The sequence below is a fragment of the Macrobrachium nipponense genome, chromosome 19 (assembly GCF_015104395.2).
Source record: "Macrobrachium nipponense isolate FS-2020 chromosome 19, ASM1510439v2, whole genome shotgun sequence".
Classification (NCBI taxonomy): Eukaryota; Metazoa; Arthropoda; class Malacostraca; order Decapoda; family Palaemonidae; genus Macrobrachium; species Macrobrachium nipponense.
The window spans coordinates 19,615,069-19,642,845 of NC_061088.1; the positions used below are offsets into that span (position 1 = coordinate 19,615,069).

Below are 27,777 nucleotides of genomic sequence, written 5' to 3' on the forward strand. Positions count from 1 at the left end.
TATATATATATATATGTGTGTGTGTGTGTGTGTGTGTGTGTGTGTGTAAGTATATAATATATTTAGTGTATGTATACCTACTATGAAACTTACCATTTCTTTGTTAAGTAGCAAAGGTAAGACAGTCTTACAATTTCCCCTGTTATTGGCCAGGCAACGGCAGAAAAACGAAGAGAAATTGAAAAATAACTATTGCCTTCATAAGTGGAGTGGGTAATATAGTAAGAATAAAAAGAACATTTGACAAACAGGGAGAGACTCTAACAATACTAACTCAAAGTTTTTCAAGCTCCAAGATGGTAAAATGATGTCCCAAGTTTTCAATAACCTATTTATAATTATCATATTTTTTTTATCTTTTCAATGACACGAGTAACAGAAGGGAAGGAAATTTATTTTCATTTGGCGTGATTGAATAAAGGAACACCTTTGTCTCTGGCTCTTTTGAGGGAGCCGAAGACCTCGTGTCTCAGCATCTTCAGAACAGAATTACAAACCGGTTCCTTTTCCGTTTCGTTCAGCAGCTGTTCCGTGATCTCCCACCTCCATGCTTGGTACTCCTCGGAGCTGTACGCAGCCGTGTTCAAACCGAAAGAGGTGGAAACGTTGTTGAACATGTGCGTCATAACGAAGGCCATGGTTTCATCATGTATCTCAGGACTGCCGAAAAGGAAATCGAACAATTTCGGAATGGCCGTCGTCGGGTCGGCGCTCAGCTTCTCGACCTCCAATTGGTAGGCTTTGTTTGGGTAGAGTTTCGCGAGCCTTTCGAAGTCTACCAGATCTTGGTGCAATGTGGAACACTGTGCCGAGGGCGTGTTCTTCCATCCCATGTGGACGTAAGAAGCCAAGGTCGCTCTGGGGTCACGGGTCAGGTAAATGAATTTAAAGTTCAGAGAGTCATCCTTCAAGAGGCCTTCTACCCAGGCCACCCGCGACCTGATCACTTTGATAACTCTCAACACCGAGTTTCGACACTTGCCGCGTACGTCGATCATCTTGCACTTCTTTTTATTGTCCGCGTATACGAAGCAGTTGGTCACCTCGGTGTGAAAGTAACTGTAGAATAAGGTCTTTTCCTTAAACCAATCCTCGAACTCCTGCGTGTAATCGCACGCGGCGATGCTTTTCAAGTACTCGGGGATACAGGTGCCATTAACATGACACGGGAGTTTCTGTTCGGTAACCGTTTTGAACAGCGGCTCATAGAACACAACGGAATTTCCTCGAGTGCCCAGCAGCTCTGCCACGAAAGTGGAACCGCTCCGGCCGGAGGAACACAGGAGTAGGATGAACATGGGCTTCTTGCTTCTCTCGATGGCGGTCACGTCCTTCGGGTGAAACTCCTCTGATGCAGCATATAATAACTTCTGGCTATGAGATGCCAAGGATTGGCGCCATCCTGAAATTAAAGGTGGAAAAGAAACTTTTTAAAAGAAATTCTGAATGTTATTTGAGGATTTCTCTGTTCATCTGACTCATTTCGTTAATTGTACAAGACGCTTAAGGGACGTGACAGGTTTCTAAGCACTGCTGCTAAGCTAAAATGGACTGGAATATAAAATTTTATTAATCTTCCATATATATATATATATATATATATATATATATATATATATATATATATATATATATATATATATAAATATATATAGTAAGATTATAAATTGCTAAGGAGGAATGGAAAATCACATTTATAAATGATAAGTCTGAGGTAAGAAGTCAGAATAAAACTGAAATGTAATGTTTGGCATTTTGACTTTTGAAACTAGAAAAACTTGTGGTTGAAGTTTATAATTGCAAACACATGTGGCAGGAGAAAGGTCAGTAAGATGGCGCAACAGATAATGAACCATAAACTCGAAAAAGAGAGAGAGAGAGAGAGAGAAATCTCTTTGAAAAACTTCAGGTTTCCGTGGTGCACTGTAGGCACTACTCGAGGGTCTTTGCAGCTTCCCTTCGACTCCGATCTTCAACCTTTCTCATTTCTTTTATCGTACCTCCGTTCATATTATCTTTCTTCCATCTTACTTTCCATCCTCTCCTAACAATTGTTGCATAGTGCAACTGCGAGGCTTTCCCCCTGTTACACCTTCCAAACCTTTTCGCTGTTAATTTCCGTTTCAGCGCTGAATGGCTTCATACTCGTAGGTCCCAGCGCTTGGCCTATGCGCGCGCGTGTATGTGTATCAGGCTCCCCAGGAAAATCAAGTCAATATTTACTACCATGTTCATCCTTTCAATGCTACATATAAATTACACGTATGGATTGTCTATAATCAGTCACATATTTAAAGAATTTCTTTCCAAAATCTGGTAAAATATGATTCATCATTTTTTTATTCTGACACTCGTATCTTGCATCACCTTCAACTTGCCAACCTAGCAATTTTAAAGCGAATTATTTATATTTACATCGTCATCAAACGCCACGCGGAGAGAAGGTCCTCCATTTTATAGGGGTAATAAACTCTAATGCTGCGTCTTTTTTATTTAATATCGTATATTATCGCTTGCGAACACTTGTACGAGTATAAAGCGATAGAGGGAGAGAGAGAGAATTCATGGTTTTGATTGGGAATTAAGTTTGTGTAGGTAAAGGAAAAAATATTTCCACATTTACTTATATATATATATATATATATATATATATATATATATATATATATATATAAAACTAATATATATATATATATTAATAATTGTCACGTCATCGTGATTCATATAAATTATTCGAGCTACAAATGTCCTTTAATATCTAATTTGCTCTACCTCGGAAATTGATATATTTTCATATATGTTCACCGAAAGGAAATTTTGTAGTTGACGAAATTAGTTATCAATTAAAAAAACATTCCCCGTCGGTTTACATATATGAAATATATCAATTCCAAGGTAGAGCGAATTAGATATTAAAGGACATTTGTAGCTCGAATAATAGCTATATATATATATATATATATATATATATAAGATATATAATTTATATAAATTAATATTATTATAATTATATATATATATTAATATATTATATTATATATTATATTAATTATTAACGAATACCCAAAGACCCACAAAAAAATGACAGGTAGAAAGTCAGTAGCAAGCACTTTCTCCTGTTCTTTCAGGCATCGTCTGGGCACAAATGAACTACGGTTGGAAAGGAGGTTACGAGGTAAACAAAAAGATTAAGCTAAATGATTTAGTCCCTTCCCTAAAATTTACTGTAGAGGAAGAAAGTAATTATGATTTGAATTTTCTTGATGTAACATTCCGTAGAAATGATAGAAATTGTATCTTTTCAGTCTTAAGAAAATCAACTAACATTGCCTCTTCTGTTCATTATTATTCCAATCACCTTCAAAATGTTAAATTCTGTGTGTTTGTGAGTGATTTTTTTTTTCTGGGATGTTCCTAAAGGCTCTGCGTGTCTGTACCCGCAGTTTATTGACGCTGTGATTAAAACGATTTTTGATATTGACTTGAAACTTAAAGACCCATGCAAGGACTTTTGTAGCTGTGCATGAAAAAGAGCTTGGAAAACATTTTATGTAACTAACGACAAATTTGAATTTAGTAAGCATAACATGCTCAAATTGCCGTATGATGAAAGGTTTTTAGAAATTCGTAGAATTTTAAAGCTTTCAACATAAATGTTTTCAGTAATTTTTTATGTAAAGAGTTTAATCATAAAAAATTCTCCGAAAGATGTTTCTGGGTTCTTTGCCTTCAGCTTTTCCCATTTGTATATGGGGTCGCTGTTTCTAGTCAGCCTTCTCCATCTTCCTCTGTCCTGTACATATTCTTCTCCTAGACCCTTAGATGTTTCTGATTGCATATATAAAATTCCTTGTAAAAAGTGTGATAAAACATATTAGGGGCAAACTGGAAAATCACTTTTACAGCGAATCAAACAACGCCAAAATTCTGTGGAAACTGGCCAAATATCGAATGCTAATATTATTCGTACTTATGAGAGATTTAGATCATCCTATTAACTCGGAGTGAAGCAAGATCGTTAGTCCCGTGTCGCGACACAGTTGAAAGGAATATAATTGAATCTTGTTTCATCAAGTCCAGTCCTGTACCGAGGGGGTGGGAGGGGTCGAACGACCCTCCCCAAAATTTCTGTAAGGCCATATTTTCTGTGACTATCCTTTTCATTGAACTGTACTTACAAAGTAATAAATAACAATCTTGTTCTTTGGCAAGTCTTTTTTTTTTTTTTTACAGATTTTTTATTAAATATTAACATCATTCTTTAGCAGTAGAAAATACAAGAGTGACAATAGGAATATGATATAGGCCACCATATTTGTAAATGATTTTAAGTAAAATTCTGTTAACCAAAGTCAGTAGTTTGAATAACATCTAATCAGGTAAAAAAGCATATAACATTTTCAAGTATTTCATCTTGTATATACCAGTTTTGGGGGAAACGACCCCCCCCACCCCCCCACACACAAAACTCTGGAGTCAAATAACGGAAAGTTATCTAAATTTAAGTCTTGGTTTGTTTAAACTTGATACCTACATAATTTAAGTTGTTGATAAATATAAGTAACAAAATTAATATAATCAGTTTGATACATGTTTTTGGATTTTGCTATGGCGAAGCTTCCGTATCTCTAATGGTTAAATCTATGTTTTTAGTTTGTGACTGCGTGATCCCAGATTATCAAGGATTATCTATTTGATTTTTACCCTTTTTGTAACCTTCTTTCCAACTGTATCTCATCTGTGTCCGAGACGATGCCTGAATAAACAGGAGAAAGCGCTGGGTACTGACCTTTTGCCTATCATTTTCCTGTGGTATTCGCTTATATAATGAAGTCACGTGAATATTAGAAATAACAGAGTGAGTGAGAAAGATGATGTGACCGAATAACGGTATATCTGATGTATTAAAGTTCTAATTTGTTGTTAGAAGAGAGAATTTAGTAGTACCTAATGGTTATCGTGTCCTGGTGCAGTATCATAAAAGCTTCAGAAAAAAAAAGTCATATGGGAATCACAAAACATTATCAGGAATCGTTTCTCGGTCACTCGTCTCAGATATTCTTCGGAGCTCAACGCAGGTCACAAAGTCAATGAACGGTTCAAATGGCGTACCTCTCTCTCTCTCTCTCTCTCTCTCTCTCAAGCATGAGAACTCGGAATTTGCAAGTTTGCGTAATCTACTATGCGTGTTGCAATTTGAATGATTCTATGTAGAGAGCGGGGGCTGATTTCTGACAACTTCAGAAGTTTTTGAAATGTCGTGACCTTGAAAATAAGTCCGTTTCAAAACAGCCGGAGCCAAATAGTCAATGTCCTGTCTGGTGCCTTGCTGTCAAATTCCCTGAAGAGCTGATGAAATATAATAATAATAATGGACCAAGGAACCCCAGGAACCCCTGTAACGAGGATATAATAACGAGAATTAAAAGCCACAATAGTGTTAAAAAGATAATGAGAGACTTTCAGGTACTACTCTGTACCTAAATATTTTTAACACTACTGTAGCTTTTAATAATAATAATAATAATAATAATAATAATAATAATAATAATAATAAGGCAAAAATTATGAATTACCATGTTCATGTGAAAGACTAATGTTTTTACTTTTATGTCGCTCACTGTGATTACGAATGAGTCTCCGGGACAGGTCGAATAGGGCAAGAAGTGTACGGTGATCAGTGTTAAGTGTGTCAGCAGTAAAAGATGTCATTCTGAGCTGATGTAGGTATAGGAACAAGTCTCCATGACCAGAGAGGGATCCAGCGAAAGACTGTAGTACTGGGCAGCCTTAAAGTGGAGCTTAATCTCTTAGTATCTCAATGGGCGGCTGGTGCCTTGGCCAACCTATACTGCCTCATCACTGGACTGCGCGTTTTTGGATCAAGATGATCCCCATGTATTTTTCCCCTTTGAACAAATCAGATGTCTATGATTCTGCTGTTGAACGTCATTCACCCTAATCCAAGGTAGGTGAACACTTGGTTGGAACACCGTAGGTGTTGTCCTATAAATGATGATTGCTATATTCTGTTCTCGAAGGCGTCACTTACTAAAGCGCATTTTTTTAAGCCGAATCCTCGTCCCAAACCCTCCTTCCCCGTAGAAATTGATATTTTCAAGTAATTTGTCGTGAAAGGTACGTTCGAATCTGGACAATTATAGCCTTACATATTCCACAACGGGAGCGAATGTTACAATAGCCCTGATTACGGGTAATGAAAGTAAATCAATATAACATGTGGTTTTGCAGGTTGGGTGAACACTTCCTTCAGTTTATAGGAAGTAGTTTAAGCCGCCGAGCCAACGCACGTATTTTGCCTTATATTTCTTGAATTATTACTACACACTCGATTTACATGATTGTTGATTAGTCCATGTTTACTTGGTGTTTTACACACACATATATGTGTGTGTTCTTTGCAGCGTCCCTTATGCCCCGGCTGCAACCTCTTTCATTCCTTTGTTGTACCTCCGTTCATATTCTCTTTCTTCCAAATTACTTTCCACCCTCTCGTAACAATTGTTTCATAGTGCAACTGCGAGGGGTTCCTCCTGTTACACCTTTCGAACCTTTTTTTATCTGTCGATTTCCCGTTCAGCGCTGAATGACCTCATAGTTTCCAGCGCTTGGACTTTGGCCTAAGTGCTATATTCCTATTCCCACTGAAAAACCGTTTTCCCCCGCCATTCTGGGGTTTGAGTCCACCTGCCGACGAAGCGCTGATCACTCATAAATACCCCTTTGGTGTTTATTCCGGGGTTGCGTGAATTTTATATTACACGACATTTGTAGCTTAATGCTTGTAAATATAAAAGACATCCCGGTGTATGTAGCGAAGAATGTGTATATTTCTATGCATGAGCAAGCACTGTACAGTACACACTGTAATTTCGGGAATGGCATTAAATATAAGGGTAGATCTAGGTAATAACACCGCGTCCGGTATTTCTTTGGAAATTTTTAGGGGGTCGAGTGTAATTAACCCCCAGGGGTTAGTACTAAACACGGCGAAACCCCTACAAATTTTGACGTCCCAATTGCAATCCCTAGTGGCTGTCGTATTCGCAGGAGCGTTCCTTGCAGTCCGTGCGGAGTTCTTCCTTAGAATTACCAATAAAAGTTTTAAAAGGAATCGGAATGTGTTGCCGACTGGAAAACGAATCGATTCCATTAACACTGATAAATCTAATAGTTTAGTAGTTCTGGACAAAACTGACTACATATCACGCATGCATACTTTACTAGAAGATGAAATCACTTACAAAAAACTCGAAAAAATCCGTTGGACCAAGTAATAAAACTTTAATATCATTATAAAACAAATTCTTAAAGATAAAAAAGAACTTCTGTGTAAGTTAATTGTAAAGTGTCCCTCATTACCTTATTTATATGGCCTAGTCAAAACTCATAAGGAAAACAAACCTATGCGCCCAATTATTAGTACTGTAGGATCAATTGCTTATAAACTATCTAAATATCTTACTAAATTGTTATCCCCGCTACTTGGAACTGTATCAAATTCACACATCCGGAATTCTCTTGATCTTGTGGAAAAACTAAATAACATTGTACTAAACCCTAGTGATATCTTTGTCAGTTTTGATGTATGTTCCTTGTTTACAAATGTCCCAATTGACTCTGTGCTACAATATTTAAGTAATGAACTCGTATTGCATGAATTGCCTATGTCCATTATTACCAACAAATATTTGGTATGGCCATGGGTAACCTTTTATCACCTCTCCTTTCAAACTTATAAATGGAATTTTTTGAAAGACAACACCTCCCGAATATCACACTTGTCCCCTTAAAATGGTACAGATATGTAGATGACATCTTAGTAGTCTTACCTGTTGATATCAATGTAAATTATTTATTGTCTAAATTGAATAATTTAGTGCCATCCATAAAATTCACTGTTGAAATGGAAAATAACAATGTCATCCCTTTCCTAGATGTATTAATACATAGAGAATCTTTCCAATGTAAATTCAGTTTTTATAGAAAACCCACAAATAATTTAACATATGTACATTTTTATTCTGGCCACCATCTTAATATTAAAATTTCAATTTTTTCTTCTATGTTCCTACGTGCTTTGCGTGTAACGACTCCACAATATCTTGACCAAGAAATAGAATACATAAAAAAGATAGGAAACGATCTCTGCTACCCACCTCATAATTGATTTATGTTATAAAAAAGCTCACAAAAAGTTTATAGTGTTGCTAGTAATGAAAAAGAAATGCCTAAAAATGTACTTAGCTTGCCTTACTTTCGTGGATTTGAAACCATAAAATCAATATTTAAATCGTTTAATGTTAATGTAGTGTTCTCTTATAACAATACTATTAAAGATATGCTAATTAAGAATACTCCTGTAACAAATAACAACATCATTTACAAAATTCCATGCAAGGATTGCCCATCTTTTTACGTTGGACAGTCAAGTAAAAAATTATGTGTACGTATTAAGCAGCATATGTATTCAGTTAGAACAGCCCAGCCTTCTAATGCATTGTTTATCCATCTGAGTGAAAAATCTCATTGTATTAATTGGGCCGATACCTCTGTAATTGCTAGATCTAATGATTATGTTTCAAGAAATTTACTGGAATCAGCAATTATACAAATCACTAATAAAAACAACCTAAATCTTATTCTGGGATTGTACCATCTAGACCCGTATATTTGTAAATTGTTTATGAAGGACCTTAAAATAAATGAACTACTAATTAATTAGTCCCACGTGTATAAGGTTATTATTTCTCTCTCTCTCGCGCTCTCTCTTGACCGAGCTAGAGTGCGGACGTGTTTTTTTCCTGCTCCGTGAAATATTGTGTAGAGATGGCTACCAGTGGCTTAGACAACCAGGAAGCTTTGTCACAGCCTATCCAGGAAATAGAAAACCTAAGTATCCTGGAAACAATTAACCAAGACGTGTACCCACAAGTTTTTCTTAAATCTTTGAAAAAGATATTCCAGTACTCTACACACGATATCAAAGAAGTGCTTGATAAATGTCGTCAGGACTTATTAATATCCTTGAGAGACCTCCTGATCATAGAAATATGTAGTGTATTTTCAGATTATTAAAAACAAAAAACCAGTGAAACGAATAGTGAAAACATAAAAAATTGTGAGTAGATTATAACTCTTAGCACGTGCATAATTAATTCAACTAGAAATAAAGAACTAGATAAAATTTTCAATGAGCAAAGTGCACTTAACTTGGATGATAATAGTTTGATTGTGGCAGAACTAGTTCAAACAGTATCATTACTTCAAGAAAGAGTCTATAAGCTCGAACAATCACTGGCAAAATATTCAGAAATAATGTCAATGAATCGCGCCAAACTCTCCCCCAGTCTCCTTTGATAAGGAACCCTGGCTTACTTACGGAGGAGGAAACAGTGCAGGTGGACAGCCAGCCACTCACTAACCCACCACCCTCCCCACACTTCCCCCTATCCACAACACTTGTTTACACCAGGTAGAAAGTGAAGATGAGAACGAAGGCCAGGAGGAAGAAAGGGAGGAGGAGGAGGAAGCAGTCCCTACGGACCAACGCAGTGTCATACCACCGGTCAAGAAAAAGAAAAATGGAAAAACACGTCAAGAGCAAATTTCTGAAGACAACATCGTAGTACAACCCCAAAGGTCAGTAGAAATATACATCGGAGGTGTCAGCAGCAATGCATCTATTAAGAATGTGGTTGATGAGTTAATTTTCCGAGGGCTTTCACAACAAGAAGTGAAAGTACGGCACCTTGGACATTCTAACCGAGGCCAATCATTTGTAGCAGAGATACCAGAGAAAAAGCAGAATACAGTGATGGGAGGTCATCCGTGGGCTGCCGGTATAATTACTCGACCGTTCCTGCCCCACATTAGGAGAAGACAATTGGAAGCCGCCAAGAAGCCGCCGACACAAAGTTTAGGCAGACCTAAGCGGCCATTTCGGACGGGGTTTAGAGGGAATACCCACTCCTACCACTCCCATGATAATAGGACGTACCCCCAACCCCAAGGATCACCCGCGCAATACCAAACTGAGGAATACCATTGGAGACCACCCAATAGGCAGTCGGCAAATAGAGGTCACTCAGCTCAGCCTTATGACTACCATGACCTCTCCCATGACAACTACTGGTCACGAGCGTCTGCGTGGGGGAATAGACTTCCCGCCTCTTCCATCAAGAGGCAGTTATCACACAAGAAGTGCTCGTCCCGGACATTGGTACTGGGATAGCTAATCATGTGACTCCAGAAAAACGATCTTTTGTGTTGTAGAATATTTGAATGTAACAGTCCTTCTCCTTAGTAAGATATGTGAAATTGAATTAATGCTCCTAAATAGAAATATTGATATATTATGTTTAACTGAGACTTGGTTAACCCCTAATGTTGTCGATTCACTCGTTGAATTTCCTAATTATACAATATTTAGATGTGACAAAGGAAGAGGTGGAGGTTGTTGTATTTATGTGAAAATAATCTTTCTGTTAACATTTGTAATCTTAAGGTTCAAAGAGTAGATGGGGTAGAAGAGGTTTGGCTCTCTGTACAATCTCGTAAGCTACCTTCTGTTATCATTGGTTGCTTGTATAGACATCCGCATGCTTCAAATGATACTTTTAACTATATTTTGGAATGTCTGAGAGAGGTTTCTTTAAAGAATAAATCGATTTATGTAGTAGGTGATCTAAATGATGATTTGATGGTAGGTTCAGCAAAGATGCATAATATCATAAGAGTCACCAAACTAAATCAAATGATTAATAAACCTACTAGAGTTAAGCCCCATCTCATCCACACTACTAGACGTTTTAATAACTAACAAGCAGGAAAGTGTTATTAACATGGAGGTAACCCCTGTATTGTAGCTGATCATGAACACATTTCATTTATCATAGATATTAAGAAGCCAAAACGTAAACCAGTCACGGTAACCTCTAGGTGTTTAAAATATTATTCTGCAGATTTGTTGTGCAATACATTGCTAGACCAAAAACTAATTCTAGATACAATCATGCATACTGATGACACAGATATTCAAACAGGAATTTTCAATGAAGTTTATAATAGTGCTTTAGATAAATGTGCCCCAATAACCACGAGGGTAATAAGGAGACCCAGTGCGCCTTGGATAGACGATGATCTCAAAAACAGAATGATTGAAAGGGACAAAATGCAAGAAAGGCTTAAACAAAATAGACAGGATGAAAATCTAAACAATAGTATAAGGAAATGAAAAAACTCACCAATTCTAAGATGCGTACTGCCAAAGCTTATTATAACAAAGACAAGATCAAGAAAAGTAAATCTCGTAAAGAAACATGGAAAATTATGAATAATATTGTATCTACTAAATCAAATAAAAAGATTGAATACGGACAACCCAAAAGCTAGAGCAGATCAATTTAACCAATACTTTGCTAATGTAGGAAAAATAACTTATGGTAAAACGCAGGAAATGCTACAAAAGTACGAAATGAAGATGATAGAACCACTCAAACTAATATTGGTAATAATATAAGATTGTTTAGACCTCAACCAGTTACAGTAGAAACAATAATATTAACAGTTAAGAGCTTGAATAATAGTAATGCTTACGGGACGGATGTATTCCTACCAGCTTTCTAAAAGATTCCCTTATAGTTATTGCATATTATATCACAGTTATTATAAATCATCGATTGTAACTGGGAAATACCCTTCTATTTGGAAACAACCCCTCGTAAACCCTCTTCACAAGGAAGGAGACAAGGACGACCCTGGTAATTACAGACCTGTTTCTGTCCTTCCGGTGTTATCGAAGTAATGGAAAAGATTGTGTGTAATCAGTTAATGGAACATTTAGAAAAAAATAATTTGATTTCTAACACTCAACATGGATTCCGTAAAGGTTTATCAACAGAAACAACAGCTTGATGAAATTAACAGATGAAATTTATAAAAATATTGATAGAAAAAAAGTTTCCATATTAATTTTATGCGACCTATCAAAGGCATTCGATAGTGTAACCATGATGAAATGGTGTAAATCTCTTAAGGAACATCACATTGATACTTTTGGTTTCGAGATTACGTGGGAGATAGGAGTCAGGTAGTTAGATTAGGAGACGTAAATTCTTGTATTGAAAAGGTTGAATTTGGGGTCCCACAGGGATCTGTCCTAGGCCCAATTCTTTTTTTAATCTACGTTAATGATATGATTAAATACATAAGACTGCCTGCTAATTCAATATGCTGATGACACCCAAGTTCTTTTGGCTGATCAATTAGAAAATCTAGATGCCTTGATTAAAAGGACTGAACTAATATTGCTCAAAATTAAGAAATATTTCTAAGGAAGGGCTATTATTAAATGCCACCAAAACGCAGTGCATGTTTGTGGGTAGCTCACAGTATATTAGCAAAATTCCAGATGACATTGTAATAAAATGCGATGGGGATAAAGTAAAGATAAGTCAACATGTGAAAAATCTAGGTCTACACATGGACAGGTATATGACATTCAGTACTCACATTGACGAGCTGAGTAGAAAAGTCAGTGGCATTCTAATGTATCTAAGTAGAGTAAAAGATTACTTTGATGATACTACTCGAGCCTTGATTGTGGAAAGCCTGGTCCTGAGTGTAATAAACTACTGTATTAAGATATGGGGAGTAAAAAATGATATGCACATGGAAAAAGCTCAAAAAATCCAAAACTTTGCAGGTAGAGTAGCCGTTATTGGGGTGAAAAAACACGATCACATCACCCAACCCTCCAGCAATTAAAGTGGATAAAATTAAAAGAAAAGTGTAGGTACGATGTTTGTGTTTTGTTTTTAAAAGTTTGAGAAAAGAATATCCCAACTGGCTATACACATTTCCTACAGTTGGTAATTGTAGGAATGCATTAACAAGACAGAATGAAAATCTATATGTAGACAGCTATCGAACAGATTTGGGTTCACGCTCGGGGGGGGATGGCTAATAAGGGGCCCAGCTGCTGGAATCAAACTACCTCTGGAATTAAGAAAATGTATAGATGTTAGTTCTGAGTTATTCAAAAGGAAACTTAAGCAATACTTCTTAAATTTTTACTTGAATGTATATATATCCTAAAATTTTACAATCCAATTATTGTGAATTTTATGTAAATAATTTATATTGTAATGTAGCAGAATAACCATTTTTATAATGGAATAAAGGTTTTTGACTTTGACTTTGACTTTGACTCTCTCTCTCTCTCGCTCGATATATTTATATTCTTTTTTCCGTCTTTTCATTAATAATTTTTTTGGGGGAACATTTTTTTAAATTTCATGGTAATAAGTTGTATATGCCTCCTTGTTTTTTCAAAATGTATTGTTTTCTGGATGAATCATCTGTTGAACACGTGCGTGATCCTCCAAGGTGTGGCTACCTAAAAATTCGCTTATCCTGCCCTCAGGCGTTTCCTCGTTTCTGTAGAGTGAAATCGACCTTATTGCTAATCTTGTAATGTCAGTTTGGATATTAAGCCTACTTTGACTATGTTTTTCCTCTGTACCATCAGTTTTATATACTTCGTGATCAAGTTATTCATATTCACTAAAATATGCCATAAAAAGTGTTTTATTAAATAATATTTTCTTTATGTATGAACAAATTATTGATAAATTATACATAAAGCTGAAGTAAGTGTGCAGTATACACGTATATTTCATATGCGATGACTGAGTAAAAAATAAATAAATAAAACGGCCTACCCATTTAAATACCCTTAGGTTCAGCCCAGTTAAATGAGGATTTTCCGAGGATGCGTTTGAAATTCTTTGGCCGTCATTAGCGTCAGAGAAATATTATTTCAGCTGTCGATGTTCAATAGACTAAAACATACTCATCGAAGCGATAAGCTATTTTTAAATGATATGTACAGGATTTGGTGCTACGTAACTTCTTTTTGATCGGATATTGGAACCTGCGCAGATTTTCGAAGTCCATTTCCGTTTCTACCGTTTTCTCTGTATCTGTCTTGTTATATCTATATATATGTGTGCGTGTTTGTATGTATAGCATATGTACATACATACATATAAATATATGCGTATGTATACAAAAATATACACACACACACACACACACACACACACACATATATATATATATATATATATATATATATATATATATATATATATATATATATATATATATATTAACGGGCAGATGTTCGAGACTTGCTATCAGCCCCTAATGAATGACATTTATACGCACTTTATGGTTTTGTGCTCTTTTGACAATGTTATTATTTTGTAGAAACGAGTTTTTTTTTTTTTTTTTGCCAAAGTTTCACTTCTTCGGCACTGCACTGCTTGTACGTTATCGGCCGTGTTAATTCTCATGATATATACATATCTATATCTGTCGACCTATTATATATATACGTGCATACATACACACACACACACACACACACACACACACAACACTTACATATATATATATATATATATATATATATATATATATATATATATATATATATATTCACTGCTTGTAAGTTATTGGCAGTTTTAATTCTCGTGATATAAGCACATCTATATCTGCCGACCTGTATATATATATATTACTATATAATATATATAATATATATATATATATATAGATATAGATATATATATATATATAATATATATATTAGATACAGGTCGGGCAGTAATAGATGTGATTATATCACGAGAATTAAAACTGCCAATAACTTACAAGCATGAATAATATATATATATCTATATATATATATATATATATATATATATATATATATATGTATATATTATATATAATATATATATATACATATATATATATATATATATATGATTGTATACGTATATATATAATAAGTCGACATAATAGATATGTATATATCATGAGAATTAACACGGCCAATAACTTACAAGCAGTGCAGTGCAAAAAAAAAAAAAAAAAAAAAAAATCTTTCTACAAATAATAACATTGTCAAAAGAGCACAAAACCATAAAGTGCGTCTAAATGTCATTCATTCGGGGCTGATAGCAAGTATCGAACATCTGTTCGTTAAAATAACCATGGATAGTCTAGGAGCTTAAGCCCGAATTACTAAGAGTGTGTAGACCTGGAGTTATGTCAACAGCATTTGCATTTGTTTCTACTAATGCCGCCCCTAAGAGACTTCTATGGTTCCTCGTTGAACGATTCGGTTACGTCCTCGACTACCGATCTACGTGTCCGGGTTCGATTCCCCGCTCTGCCAACACGGAAACAGAGGAATTTATTTCTGGTGACCGAAATTCATTTCTCGATGTGGTTCGGACCCCACAATAAGCTGTACGTCCCGTTGCTAAGTAACCAATTGGTTCCTAGCCACGTAAAAACATCTAATACTTCGGACCAGCCCTTGGAGAGTTGTCAATCGGCTCAGTGGTCTGGTTAAACGAAGGTATACTTAACTTTTCTATGGGTAAAGTTAATATGACTACGGGGTCGATGAAAATAGACATCATCATGGTACTCAAAATAACGCTTCAGAAAAACAGAGACCAAAGTATGCACAAAGATAGAAGAAGGATGACTGAGGATGAATCTTTCAAGACATTTATACGTTCACTTGGGATGGCAGGTACTGGTGAAAGTCTTTGAAAGGCGAATCAAATAATGTGCAGGTTGAATAACATCTGGAAATCAATGCATTAAAATATACGAGTACACATAAGTCTAGTTTGATCTCAGCCTTTGGGGACGTGACTCTTGGTATGTCGGTGAAATTATCTAAATAATTTTGTCGATTTCTGAATAAATCGTTTAGAGGAATGTTAGGATTTAAATTGGAAGGATAGCTTTAGAAATATTGCCGTAAAGGAAATCAAGGATATGGAGCTGTCTTGGACATGCCCTTCCCACAATCCCAGGGAGAATAAATAAGACACGATAGCGTCTGCTGGGCTCTGTTGGCGTCCGTGAGGAGAGAGGTGGGAAAAGTTAAGTATATCTTAGCTCAACCAAGACCACTGAGTTTGATTAACAGGTCTCTTAGGACTGGCCCGAAGGATTACATTTTATTTTACATTGCGAAGAATCAACTGGCTACTTAGCAACGGGACCTACAGCTCATTGTGGGATCCGAACCACATTATATTGGGAAATGAATCTGTAATCACCAGAAATATATTCCTTTGGTTCTGCATTGACAGCAGCCAGCGCCTTAGTGGCGTGGTCGGTATGGTCTTGGCCTGCCACCTCTGTGGCCGCGAGTTCGATTCTCGGTATTCCATTAAGGGGTTAGAGATGTGTATTTCTGGTGATAGAAGTTCACTCTCGACGTGGTTCGGAAGTCACGTAAAGCCGTTGGTCCCGTTGTTGAATAACCACTGGTTCTACGCAACATAGATACACCATACAAACAAACATTGGCACAGTGGAGAGCGAACTCTGGCCACCAGATTGATAGGCGGTACGCAAACCATTCGTCCAATGAGGAATTAGGGAGGCGGGAGACGAACATAAATTTGTGTACGATCAAGACAGAAAGAAATGAATGATAATAACGGTACTTTGAACCTGCTCTAATTAAATATTTATGTTGTCTTATTCTGACAGTTGATATATCAAACTTTGTTGAAGATAGTTTCTTGGCCGGTGAAATAAGAAAAACGTATGGTGTTTTTGTGTAATAAGACAAACGTGTGTTTTTGTGTAATTCTCTTGTGTGTCCCCGTTTTACTGAAGCAGACATCCTGAAAAATGATTTGGATATCACAATTAACTAGCTTATATACTTATGCTCCGTATTACGTAACGCTGGAATTCAGGACTGAGAACAATGCACGAAGAAACAAAGAGAATACATAGTTTTTTGTATTTTGGGGGTTTATATTGATATAACATAAATTGCTTGTTGCCTTCCTGTGTATATTAAATTCGCTCCGAAAGGCTTTACGTTTAATGGCGTTGTTTTTAAAGGCAAAGCAACCTTATTTTGTTTTTAATTCTAGCCGAGTTTGGTCTGTGGGGCTTATGTATGTAAATAAATATACGTATGAAATTTTGTCGCACAAAAATGTATCCACATGCATTAACCCATAAATATTGTTTTGTGTCGACTTCGTCGTCCCGCGAGAATAACTTACACCTAAGGGGAATTATGGCTAAATATAAAATATACACACTTGTACGTGTACAATTAACAATAGGTGCAACAGGAGAAAAACCTCAAAGCATTGCACTACGCTACATTTGTTAGGAGGGGGTGGAAAGTAAGATGGAAGAAAGAGAATATGAATGGAGGTACTTTAAAAGGAACGAAAGGTGCTGCAGCTAAGGGCCGAATGAACGCTGCAAAGAACCAACCCTAAGTAATGCCTAAGTGCACCGCTTTAAGCGCACTAAGGGCACTAACCCCGCTGAATTCGTCCAATTATACACACCAGAGTGGACACCAACTCGAATCTCCGTTGACAGACAAGTGTCCAAAGTCATTGTCTGCCGTTGTTTCTCAAACAGACCATGGTACGAATCCAAGCCGATGCAGAAGCACCTGAAAGTTATAACTTCCCTTGGGTGGAAGTTATTCCCAAGGTGCAACGAATGCGATATTAAACGAAATTTGTAGCTCAACATTTGTACCATTTTATATATAGATATATATATATATATATATTATATATATAAAATAATGGACAAATGTTGAGCTACAAATATCGTTTAATATCGAATTCGTTGCACCTTGGTAATAACTTCCGCCCTCGCTGATATTAACAAAATGTACAGCAGCATCATGGGAGACTTTTGAGCTATGCTGCATATCACTTCCTTGACACTTCCACTACTGACTGGTATTATACAGTACCAAATGCAGTTTTTCCCACACTAAAACGCATTAAAAATTATTGCTGAGTTTGACCGTGAGTAATCACGGTGGCTTCGCCTAGGCATGTCGCAAGCAGATTTGTGAGCTATGTTGTTGATGCATTGTAAGATATGGGCGATCCTTGAGAAACCAATCAGCGTTTGGATAACGTGCAGCCAATAGGTGGGCGCGTACTATCGAACTTAGGCGTGTTGTTTCATTGTAAACAACACCTCTCTGTTACCGCTCGATTTTTGCGAGTGCCTTATATCTTTTCAGTGGCAAATACGAATCTTTAGACCTACGTAACTATGACAGGAGATAGAGCTAACTTTCAATGTTGTTGCTAGGCCGTCTTTTAGACACAAAGACCCTCCAAATTTTAATTCGCCGATGTTTTATGGTTGATCATCAAGCGTTTTGTGGACGACCGCGACGGCGCGAGTAACCACATGAAAGTGATTCAAACAACGATATAAGTAGAATTGAGAGGAAAGTTAGTCGTAGTGTCGATCGAGTTGATATAGTGACATTGACGAGAGGAGTTATGCAGATGATCCTGAACGTTTTTGATTGGTTTAAGCTACGAGACTTCTTCAGGGTCAATGTGTTTTCCTGGAAGTTTTGTTTTATCATTATAATACTTATTAACTTGCAGTTGATTGATTTTTTTAGCTCTTGGGGTATTTCATTTTGTTTAATATCCATATCAATTATTGTTGTTTTTTTGTTAGCCTACTGGTGTCTTTATATAAAAATCACTCTAGTTATTGTGTGAAGGGTGAGCGGCAAGGTTTGTATGGGGAGTTGAAGAAGGGGAGCTGATCTTTACCCTTGCCGATATTTAATGTTTCCCTGTTTCCCCGTGGGTGGATGAGTTGAGGTAGGACTGACTTAACCTAACCCTATGTAACCTAAATCTCTCGTTATTAATGTAAAATCTCAAAACTGCCGAAGAAACCGGTCAACAGCAAATTCACGTAAATGTTGGTGTTGAAGTTACACCATCACGTGAAGCCATTGAAGTTTCCACCTTTAAGCAGCTCCCCATTCGCCGCCCCCCCCCCCCCACTTCAAAACTGCACCAAATTGCCAGTTATAGTAGGAACACTGAATTCGCACATATCCGTTCATTTGTAACGTTACGTTATACAACGCACAATATATATATATATATATATATATATATATATATATATATATATATATATATATATATATAACTGGATTCAAAATTCTGATGCTATACATGAAGGAAATCATGGCACCGCTGTATCCAAACCACAGCCTCGTAATCTCTAGACCTAACCTAACTTTCGGGAATGGAGCAACCTTGTACCATCTGACATACCTAATAGTAGCATGCGCACGTAAACCATTATTACTATGTATGTGTTTGCGTAGAGGGTTTTTATATGTCTTAATCAACTGAGGCGTAGGTATATATACAAAGCAGGACCAGACGAGGTATTACAGATGAATCACCCGAGTCGACTGCGGAAAGTGAGCCATGGCCCATGATTTCAGGTTGTTAACCAATGACAGTTAAATATTTAATATTACTGAAAATACATATAGGTTCATTGAAGACAAATTGATTTTAACACACTGAATGCCTGGTGTAGTAGTATTCAGATTTATCGTCGTTGTAGTTTACGTCCGGATATTGTGTAAAACAATAGAATTATTGTTCTCACCCTCGTTATTTTTTCTTTTTTTTTTTTTTTTCCTAACATCAGGGAGAGCCAAACAAGCGTTATAGGCACAATTCTATTCGGACGTTTCGGCTTTAACACTCTTATGCTATTTACGACCTAAACTGGAGGGAAAATACCAAAATAAAAATGCCAACTGTAGCGCTTGCTTAGCTGTTTCTGGTGGAGGATGAGATTACCTAAAAAGCAACCTCTAGCAACTGTTTTTTTAAACAAAGTAGTGATTGGGCCCCGTTTGACGTGTTTGTCTGGCCGACCTGATTCGAGGTTATTATTATTATTATTATTATTATTATTATTATTATTATAGTAAATGCATCTTAATCCTCTGTAAATGTAGCGCAAGTGTGTAACGTTTTAACAGCTGAACTTGATCCGTTCGAGTTCCAACGAAACACCATTTTTATCGCTAACGTTAATGATCACGTCTGTTTCATTTATATAAATCTCTCTCTCTCTCTCTCTCTCTCTCTCTCTCTCTCTCTCTCTCTCTCTCTCTCTAATGCCATTACTCATTCCCTCTTTCTTCTTTCTCTCTTTATCAGTTTTTGATGCTTTGGCCAGTCTATTTTTTCATCCCCCCATCTCTCAATAAAATTGCCACCAGTTCAATTCAGCCTATCTAAAGTTAAAAAAAAAAAGAGCGAATAACTGTTTTTGTATAATTGGTATAAAATTATATCTATATATATACTATATATATGTGTGTGTGTGTTCTGTTGTGAGGTGTGTGTGTACACAAAAGTGTTTAAAATTATTCAAACGAGTTCTCGCCGAGCTTCCATGACTTATTAGCCCTGATGGGAATCAGACATACCTTTTTGAAACTGTATCTCTTTTAGTCAGTAACGATAATATCATTAATAGCAAAAGGAGATACATCTGGTGGTAGCCTGTGTCTTTCAGTATTTGTCAGGATAAAGGAACAGAGCTTTTAGTCTCAAGTTGTATTTGGCGTGTTTCGACTTTTCAAAAATTCATCATATGATGCACCAATTTGTAATAATAGTATTATTTTTGTGACGTATGTCATGTATCTCATCGTGGCCTCTTGACTAGTTCTGTCAGCTTCTGTCTTCCGTGATTATTTTTATTACTGTTCTTTACTATATAGTCTTATTTGACATAGTGTTTTAAGTAATATTAATCATAGTACTGTTCACGGTCAGAACCAGTGATAGCCTGCGGTACTAGAGCGAACATCTTCGTTCATGTCTAGGTAATGATAATTTACCCTCGAAATAAGTTTGGAAACGAACTAGGCCTTAGACCTAACCTAACTGTTCCACTACCATTTGCAAATCAACTTTGATATAGGCTACATTCACTGAATGACTGTTCAGTACGAGGGTTATATCACGTATTCTGCGCATTTTCGTAGGACGAATGAATGAATTAATACAACGTCCCCGTAGGGGGCTAGTGACGTGAGGCACTGTAGGCATTACTTGAAGGTTCTTTGCAGTGTGCCTTTGGCCCCTAGCTGCAACCCCCTTCATTCCTTTTACTGTACCTCCGTTCATAATCTCTTTCTTCCATCTTACTTTCCACCTTCTATCAATTGATTCATAATGCAACCGCGAGGTTTTCCTCCTGTTACACATTTCAAACCTTTTACTGTCAGTTTCCATTTCGGCGCTGAATGACCTCATAAGCCCTAGTGCTTGGCCTTTGACCTAGATTCTATATTCAGTTCAGTTCCGTTCAATTAATACAATGCAATTGAATGCTTGAGTGTGATTTAGGTGATTTTGATTAATCAGTATGATACGATAGAGATCGTAATAGAAGAAAATAATCCACGCTGGGACGGAGAAACATTAATCAGTAAAATTTCAAACACCAGTAATTGCGACAAAATGATGACGAATGAATCAACTGCTGATGATGAGCTCGTGTCATTAATTTGGCATTGCTTGTATTTCACTTACTGATTGACCCTAGCGCCTCAGTGGCGTGGTCGGTATGGTGTTAGCGTACCACCTCGGTGGCCGCGAGTTCCATTCCCGGGCATTCCATTGAGGTGTGAGAGATGTGTGTCTCTGATGATAGAAGTTCTCTCTCGACGTGGTTCGGAAGTCACGTAAAGCCGTTGGTCCCGTTGCTGAATAAACACTGGTTCCCATGCAACGTACAAACAGCATACATACAAACAAACAAACTTAACTGACCCTACTATAGTAGCACCGATAAGCGTACCTCTCCGGAAATCAGTAAAAAAAATACCGAAGCGGGAAGAGAATCCCAAAGTTTGCAACAGGAGTGGAATGGATATTTAATTGTGACTGATATACAGAGAGGAAATGCGGAGAGAGGTGGTCTGACGGGTGTTACGAGGGTCTAGCTGAAGTATTTAGTCCTTTTACTTCATCAGGTTGACGGTTTTACTGATTAGTAATCGGTATGAGATGACTATACGAATAGCAATGGGAAGTCTTTGTGTGCGTAGGCGTCAGTCTAGGATAGGGGTTTTCAACCTGGGGTACGCTTACTCCAGGGGGTACGCCAAGGATCTGTCACGGGGTACGCGCTCCCTATGGCAGTCGAATGAATGTTAGATGCCGACCTTCTGTGTGCTTTAGCAAAAACTGCTCTTCGCCAACTAGGATAGTTAATGAAAACAGTTTCAGCCATTTCATCAACAACCTTTGCAACTGCTGCAATAATATTGTATTTGGTTTTTGCAGCTCTGTACCATAACCTTGAACATTTATTGCGTAGCCAGAGGTTCTTAATTATAAAAAATTGTCATTACTTTTTTCTGGAATTCTTTAAGTTTTCAATATTATTGGTTATGTCAGGTGAGTTATGTACTTACCTCCCCTCTGTTTAATTTTTCTTAGGTGGTTTTGTTTTCCACGTTATACAAAGTTAAGGGGTATATTACTGACAATACAAAAACCCGAAAGGGTTGAAAACCTTCGCTCTAGGAGGTTAGAAACTATTTTATAGGTCGACTAATACCTTGAGCACCTACGTACGCACGCATCCACGATATATATAATATATATATATATATATATATATATATATATATATATATAATATATATATATATATATATATATATACTATATATATATATATATATATATATATATATATATATATATATATATGTATATATATATGTAGGGAAAGGCATCCTCATCCTTTTACAGTTTATTTCAATGCCGCCGTTTCGCCACGATTTCCAGGTCGCATTTTCAAGACTAAAAATATATAAAATTTGCGAATAATAATATCGTATTACGTTTTTAATATAAATTAAATTAATTTGAGTATTAATGTTCGCAAATTTTTTTTTATATATTTTTAGCCTTGAAAAAGCGACCCGGAAATGGTCGCGAAACGTCGGCATTGAAATAAACTGATGAAGAATGAGGATAGCTTTCCCTACTACTTCCTTCATGATATATATATATATATATATATATATATATAATATATATATATATATATATATATATATATATATAAAAGCATCCCCTCTGTGTCATTCGATTCAGATCACGGGCCTCTCTTGATTAAATTAAAGATGACAAAACCCAAACCAATTAAAAGCCAAGTGAGAGAAAGATTTATTTTAGAGAATATGAGAGAAGAGGAGTGCTTAGTTAGATATCAAAACGAAATAAGTAGAGCTAAACAAATGCAACAGGAGAGCAATGGCCCAAATGAAAAATGGAGACACTTTAAAATGGCTGTAGTGGGTGCTGCTAATAATACAGTGCAAAAGAAGAGTTCGAGGTAGGAGGAAAAAACAAACTGCTTGGTGGACCCCCACACTAAAGGCCGCTGTTGCAAACAAAATGAAACTCTTCAGAAAATGGATGAAAACTTTGAACTTGGAAGATCACAATAACTATATAGAAACCTCGAGAGAAACGGAAAGAATAAAAGCTCAAACAAAAAGAGAAACATGGGAAAGAATAGGAGAAGATCTGGGAAATGATCTCCAAGGTACCAGAAAACTCATATATAGCACCGCTCAAAAACTATAGAAAGGGAAGCCAACCACCCACTTATGTAATCAAAGACCCTATGGATGGGACAATTTTAACCGAACCCCGGGAAATTGAATTAGGATGGAAACATCACTTTGAAACTACTAAACAACGAAAACAATGACCTTGAAGAACACGTAGAATTTGATGTGGTTGGTGTTGCAGAACCTGACATAACAACACTGGAGGTAAAAAATGCTCTCAAGAGGATGAGAAATGGTAAGGCCCCTGGAGTGGATACAATACCTGCAGAGCTCCTTAAAAACATACTCTGGAATGGGCAAATGCCACCTGAAGACTGGAGAAGAGATCTAATATGCCCAATCTATAAGAAAGGTGACAAGACAAATTGCAGCAATTATAGAGGAATATCCCTAATGTCACCTGTTTTTAAAGTATATGAAAGAATACTTGAAACTAGATTGAGAGGATATGTTGAACCAAAGCTGGGTGAATGGTAAAACGGTTTTCGACCAGGAAGAGGGACAACTGATATGATTTTCTCCCTCAAGATGATATTTGAGAAGAGCTGGGAATGGGACAGGGACAGATATATTGCTTTTATAGATCTAGAAAAGGCTTTTGATAGAGTACCAAGAATGAAAATATGGGATGCCCTAAAAGACCCTTACTATGGAATCCCTGAGAAACTTATAAGTGCAATTTATAACACCTATCAAAACATCAGATCCAGAGTAAAAACAAATCAAGAGAATGAAGACTGGTTTAAAATTAAATCAGGAGTAAGACAGGGCAGCGTCCTTTCTCCACCTCTTTTTATATTGTTCCTAGATAAATGAATGAGGGAGCTAGGTGAGGATGAAGCTGCAGATATGACCATCAACCTTATGTATGCAGATGACCATGCAATGATAGCCCCCAGGGCAGAATCTCTCCAAGAAAATGTCAACAACTGGAACGCGATCTTAACAGCTAATGGAATGCGGATTAACAAGAATAAGACAGAGATCATGCACCTATCACGAACACCAAGTAACGTAGATGTAGAATTTGAAGGTTAGACATTGAAACAGTGAAGAAATTTCAAATACTTAGGAGTAGAGTTTAGTGACCAAAACGATTCAAAACTGGAAATAACTATCCGAATACAGAAATTCAGTAACAATCTGTATCTGCTCTACCCACTAATGAAAGACAGAAATATACCTCGCAAAGTGAAAACCATAATATGCCTCTCTATTTTAAGACCAATATTGACTTATGGCCATGAATCATGGACATTAACGTCACGAACTAGAAGCCAACTTCAAGCAGCTGAAATGAAAGCCCTAAGACTCATAAAAGGTGTAACAAGACTGGATAGGCTACGAAATGAAGACATTAGAAGAGAACTGGGTAGTGGAGAGGATACTAGATTTTGTGGAGAGAGGACAGCTTAGATGGTTTGGACACACCAAAAGAATGGAGGAGGAGCGATATCCTATAAGGTTTTTGGAATGGACACCGGAAGGGAGGAGACCGGTAGGAAGACCAAAAATGAGATGGCTACAAAACAGGAAGTTGATGAGATGAGGCTCTATGATGATCGCCAAGAATGGAGACAGTTCCTGAAACAGGACGACTGACAGGCCTGGAGGCCTACCTGGCTCTGGTAGAAAAGGGGAGAAATATATATATATTATATATATATATATATTATATATATATATGCGTGTATATGTGTACGTGGTTAAGAGTAGCTATTAAGAAATGACACATACGTTCTAACTGACGATGTCTGAATAAAGACGAAAGCGCTTGGATTTCTGACTATTATTTTCCCGTGGTATTCGCTTATTTATGAAGTCACGTGCATCTACTGTGATTTTTTAAGCAATACTATATATATATATATAATATATATATATACATACATACACATACAGTGTATGCGTTGCTTATCGTAGCTTTCGTTTACCTTAACGGTAAATCTTTTCAGCTTTCAACTGAAACAAAGTTAAAAGCCGGTAATGCTCATTATAATACTCTTCACGTGTTGTTTGAACACAGAGGCATCGATAGTTACATGTGAAGAGGATCAACCACCCTGCGTGAATTAACTTTCGAGAAAGTCTAGTCACGTGGTTGTTGTGATCATACAGTACGCGCACACATACACACACATATGTGTGTGTATGTGTATATATATATGTATATATATATATATATCATATAAATATATATATATATATATATAATGTGCGTTTGTGTACGGCAAATGCACACACACACACTATATATATATATATATATATATATATATATATATATATATATATATATATATATAAAGGTTTTTTTGCCACGAAGGAAAAAAATGAAAAAAACGAGTTGGCCGAGTTACTTTCGGTCCTATTCGGACCCTTTACTGAGGCATACTGTATGCCTCAGTAAAGGGTCCGAATAGGACCGAAAGTACTCGGCCAAACTCGTTTTTTCATTTTTTTCCTTCGTGGCAAAAAAACCTTTATTTATACATAGCATCACGTTTTATATACTTCGTGATCAAGTTATTCATATATATATATATATATATATTCTATATATATATATCTATATATATATATAGATATATTTATATATATATATGTTATAATAGTATATATATATGATTTTATTATATAATATATATATATTAATAAAATATATCTATTCTTCTATATATATATATATTATATTTATTATATAATGTCAATATATATATATATTATATATATAATAGATATATATATATATATATATTAGATATAAAAAATATATATATCATCTTTATTTCCAATATTCGGTAATCGCTTGATACAACATTAACCTAAGTCGTCACACCTTTATCTAGAATTGTCTATTTTTCTTTTTAATTTCGAAACTAAGCAGCATTTTCGTTCATACACATTATTATCAATTAAGCCACAAACTGCTTGCTTCAGAGAGCGAGAGCTAGAGAAAGAGAGAGAGAGAGAATTGCACACACAAAAGATGAATAACTAAGTATAACCTTTACCTGTGATGTCCGTCTGGGAAGGTAAGATGTAAATCGTGAGGTTTATTCCTAGTATTAATACCCCCACCCAGATGGCTTCTTTCGCGCGCTTCATACTCGAGGTTGTATTTTGAACAGCAAGTATTAATTAAAATTACTTTTTGTTTTATAATCGAATCGAAGTCGTTATGATCCTGGAACTGGCAAAAAGGGAACAATTGCGGTTTGAAGAACAAAAATAATCACCGAGAATACTGTACTTTGTCCGTTTCAAAACAAATCAGACCAGGAATGAATGGACGACCGCAGCGCACTAGACGATACGAATTGAAAACGAGTCAACAGATCTGTCAAGTCTACAACTAGACGATGAAAATGACGTTCGAGCGGTTTAATCAAATATGGATAACGGTCTCGAGCCGGTCCATCTCCGAGCTCTCTCTTTCTCTCCTGCCGCAGCGGACGTCGTGTTTCCGAATGGAGATCAAACAAGCTACTATTAGATTCAACAACTTCAGACCGAGACACCTGCCGGGTTTCAAGGCATGTGTTCGTTGCTCTGTTTCCGATGGCAATTAACTTTTTCCCCGATTATATTCGCTGCTCTTGGTTCTGGACAGCCGTTGTGAGCAGCATCTTGCGTGTCTCGGGCCAGATCGTTTTCACACGTGGTTTTAGAGTCGATTGATAGTATCGGGTTCCCTTGGACTGAATGGATTTATATCAGCGCTGGAGTTTAATGTCGCTCAGCATTGTTCAGTCTAATCTCGTGGACTCTACATATATACTTTTTGTGGTTTGTGGGCGTTAGCTTCCACGTTCTCCCTTATTCTATATACCTTGCTCTGGTATATTTGTCGAGAGAACAAGACTAGGTCCCACAGGGTGGTAGTGCCATCAGTACACCTCACGTGGTGAAATGTAGTCGTTTATACTCAAGGTTCTTTGCAGCGTCCCTTCGGCCCATAGCTGCAACCCCTTTCATTCCTTTTACCCAATCTCCGTTCATATTCTTTCTTCCATCTTACTTCCCGCCATTTCCTAACAATTGTTTCTTAGCGCAACTGCGAGGTTGGTTTTCCTCCTGGTACGCTTTTCAAGCCATCTTTTATTCGCATTGCCTTTCAGTGCTGAATCACCTCTTAGGTGCCATCGCTTGGCCTTTGGCCTAAATTTGATATTCCATTCCATTCCAACAAGACCAGGTTTTATCCT

At 36.6% G+C, this 27,777-nt stretch overlaps 1 protein-coding gene across 1 annotated transcript; it reads right to left on the reverse strand.

Moving 5' to 3' along the window:
* Nucleotides 1-27,207, reverse strand: LOC135214671 (uncharacterized). Its single transcript, XM_064249009.1, has 2 exons — nucleotides 26,584-27,207; nucleotides 1-1,402 (listed from the first exon to the last, which is right to left on the reverse strand). The coding sequence occupies exons 1-2, from the start codon at nucleotides 26,675-26,677 to the stop codon at nucleotides 399-401; spliced, it is 1,098 nt and encodes a 365-aa protein (XP_064105079.1). The 5' UTR covers nucleotides 26,678-27,207; the 3' UTR covers nucleotides 1-398.
* Between the last annotated feature and the right edge of the window lie 570 nt (nucleotides 27,208-27,777).

Coding starts and splice junctions, on each gene's coding strand:
- LOC135214671 (XM_064249009.1), bottom strand. CDS start 26,677: ATGAAGCGCGCGAAAGAAGCCATCTGGGTGGGGGTATTAATACTAGGA. Junction 1,403..26,583: donor TTCCCAGACGGACATCACAG/GTAAAGGTTATA, acceptor CTTTAATTTCAG/GATGGCGCCAATCCTTGGCA.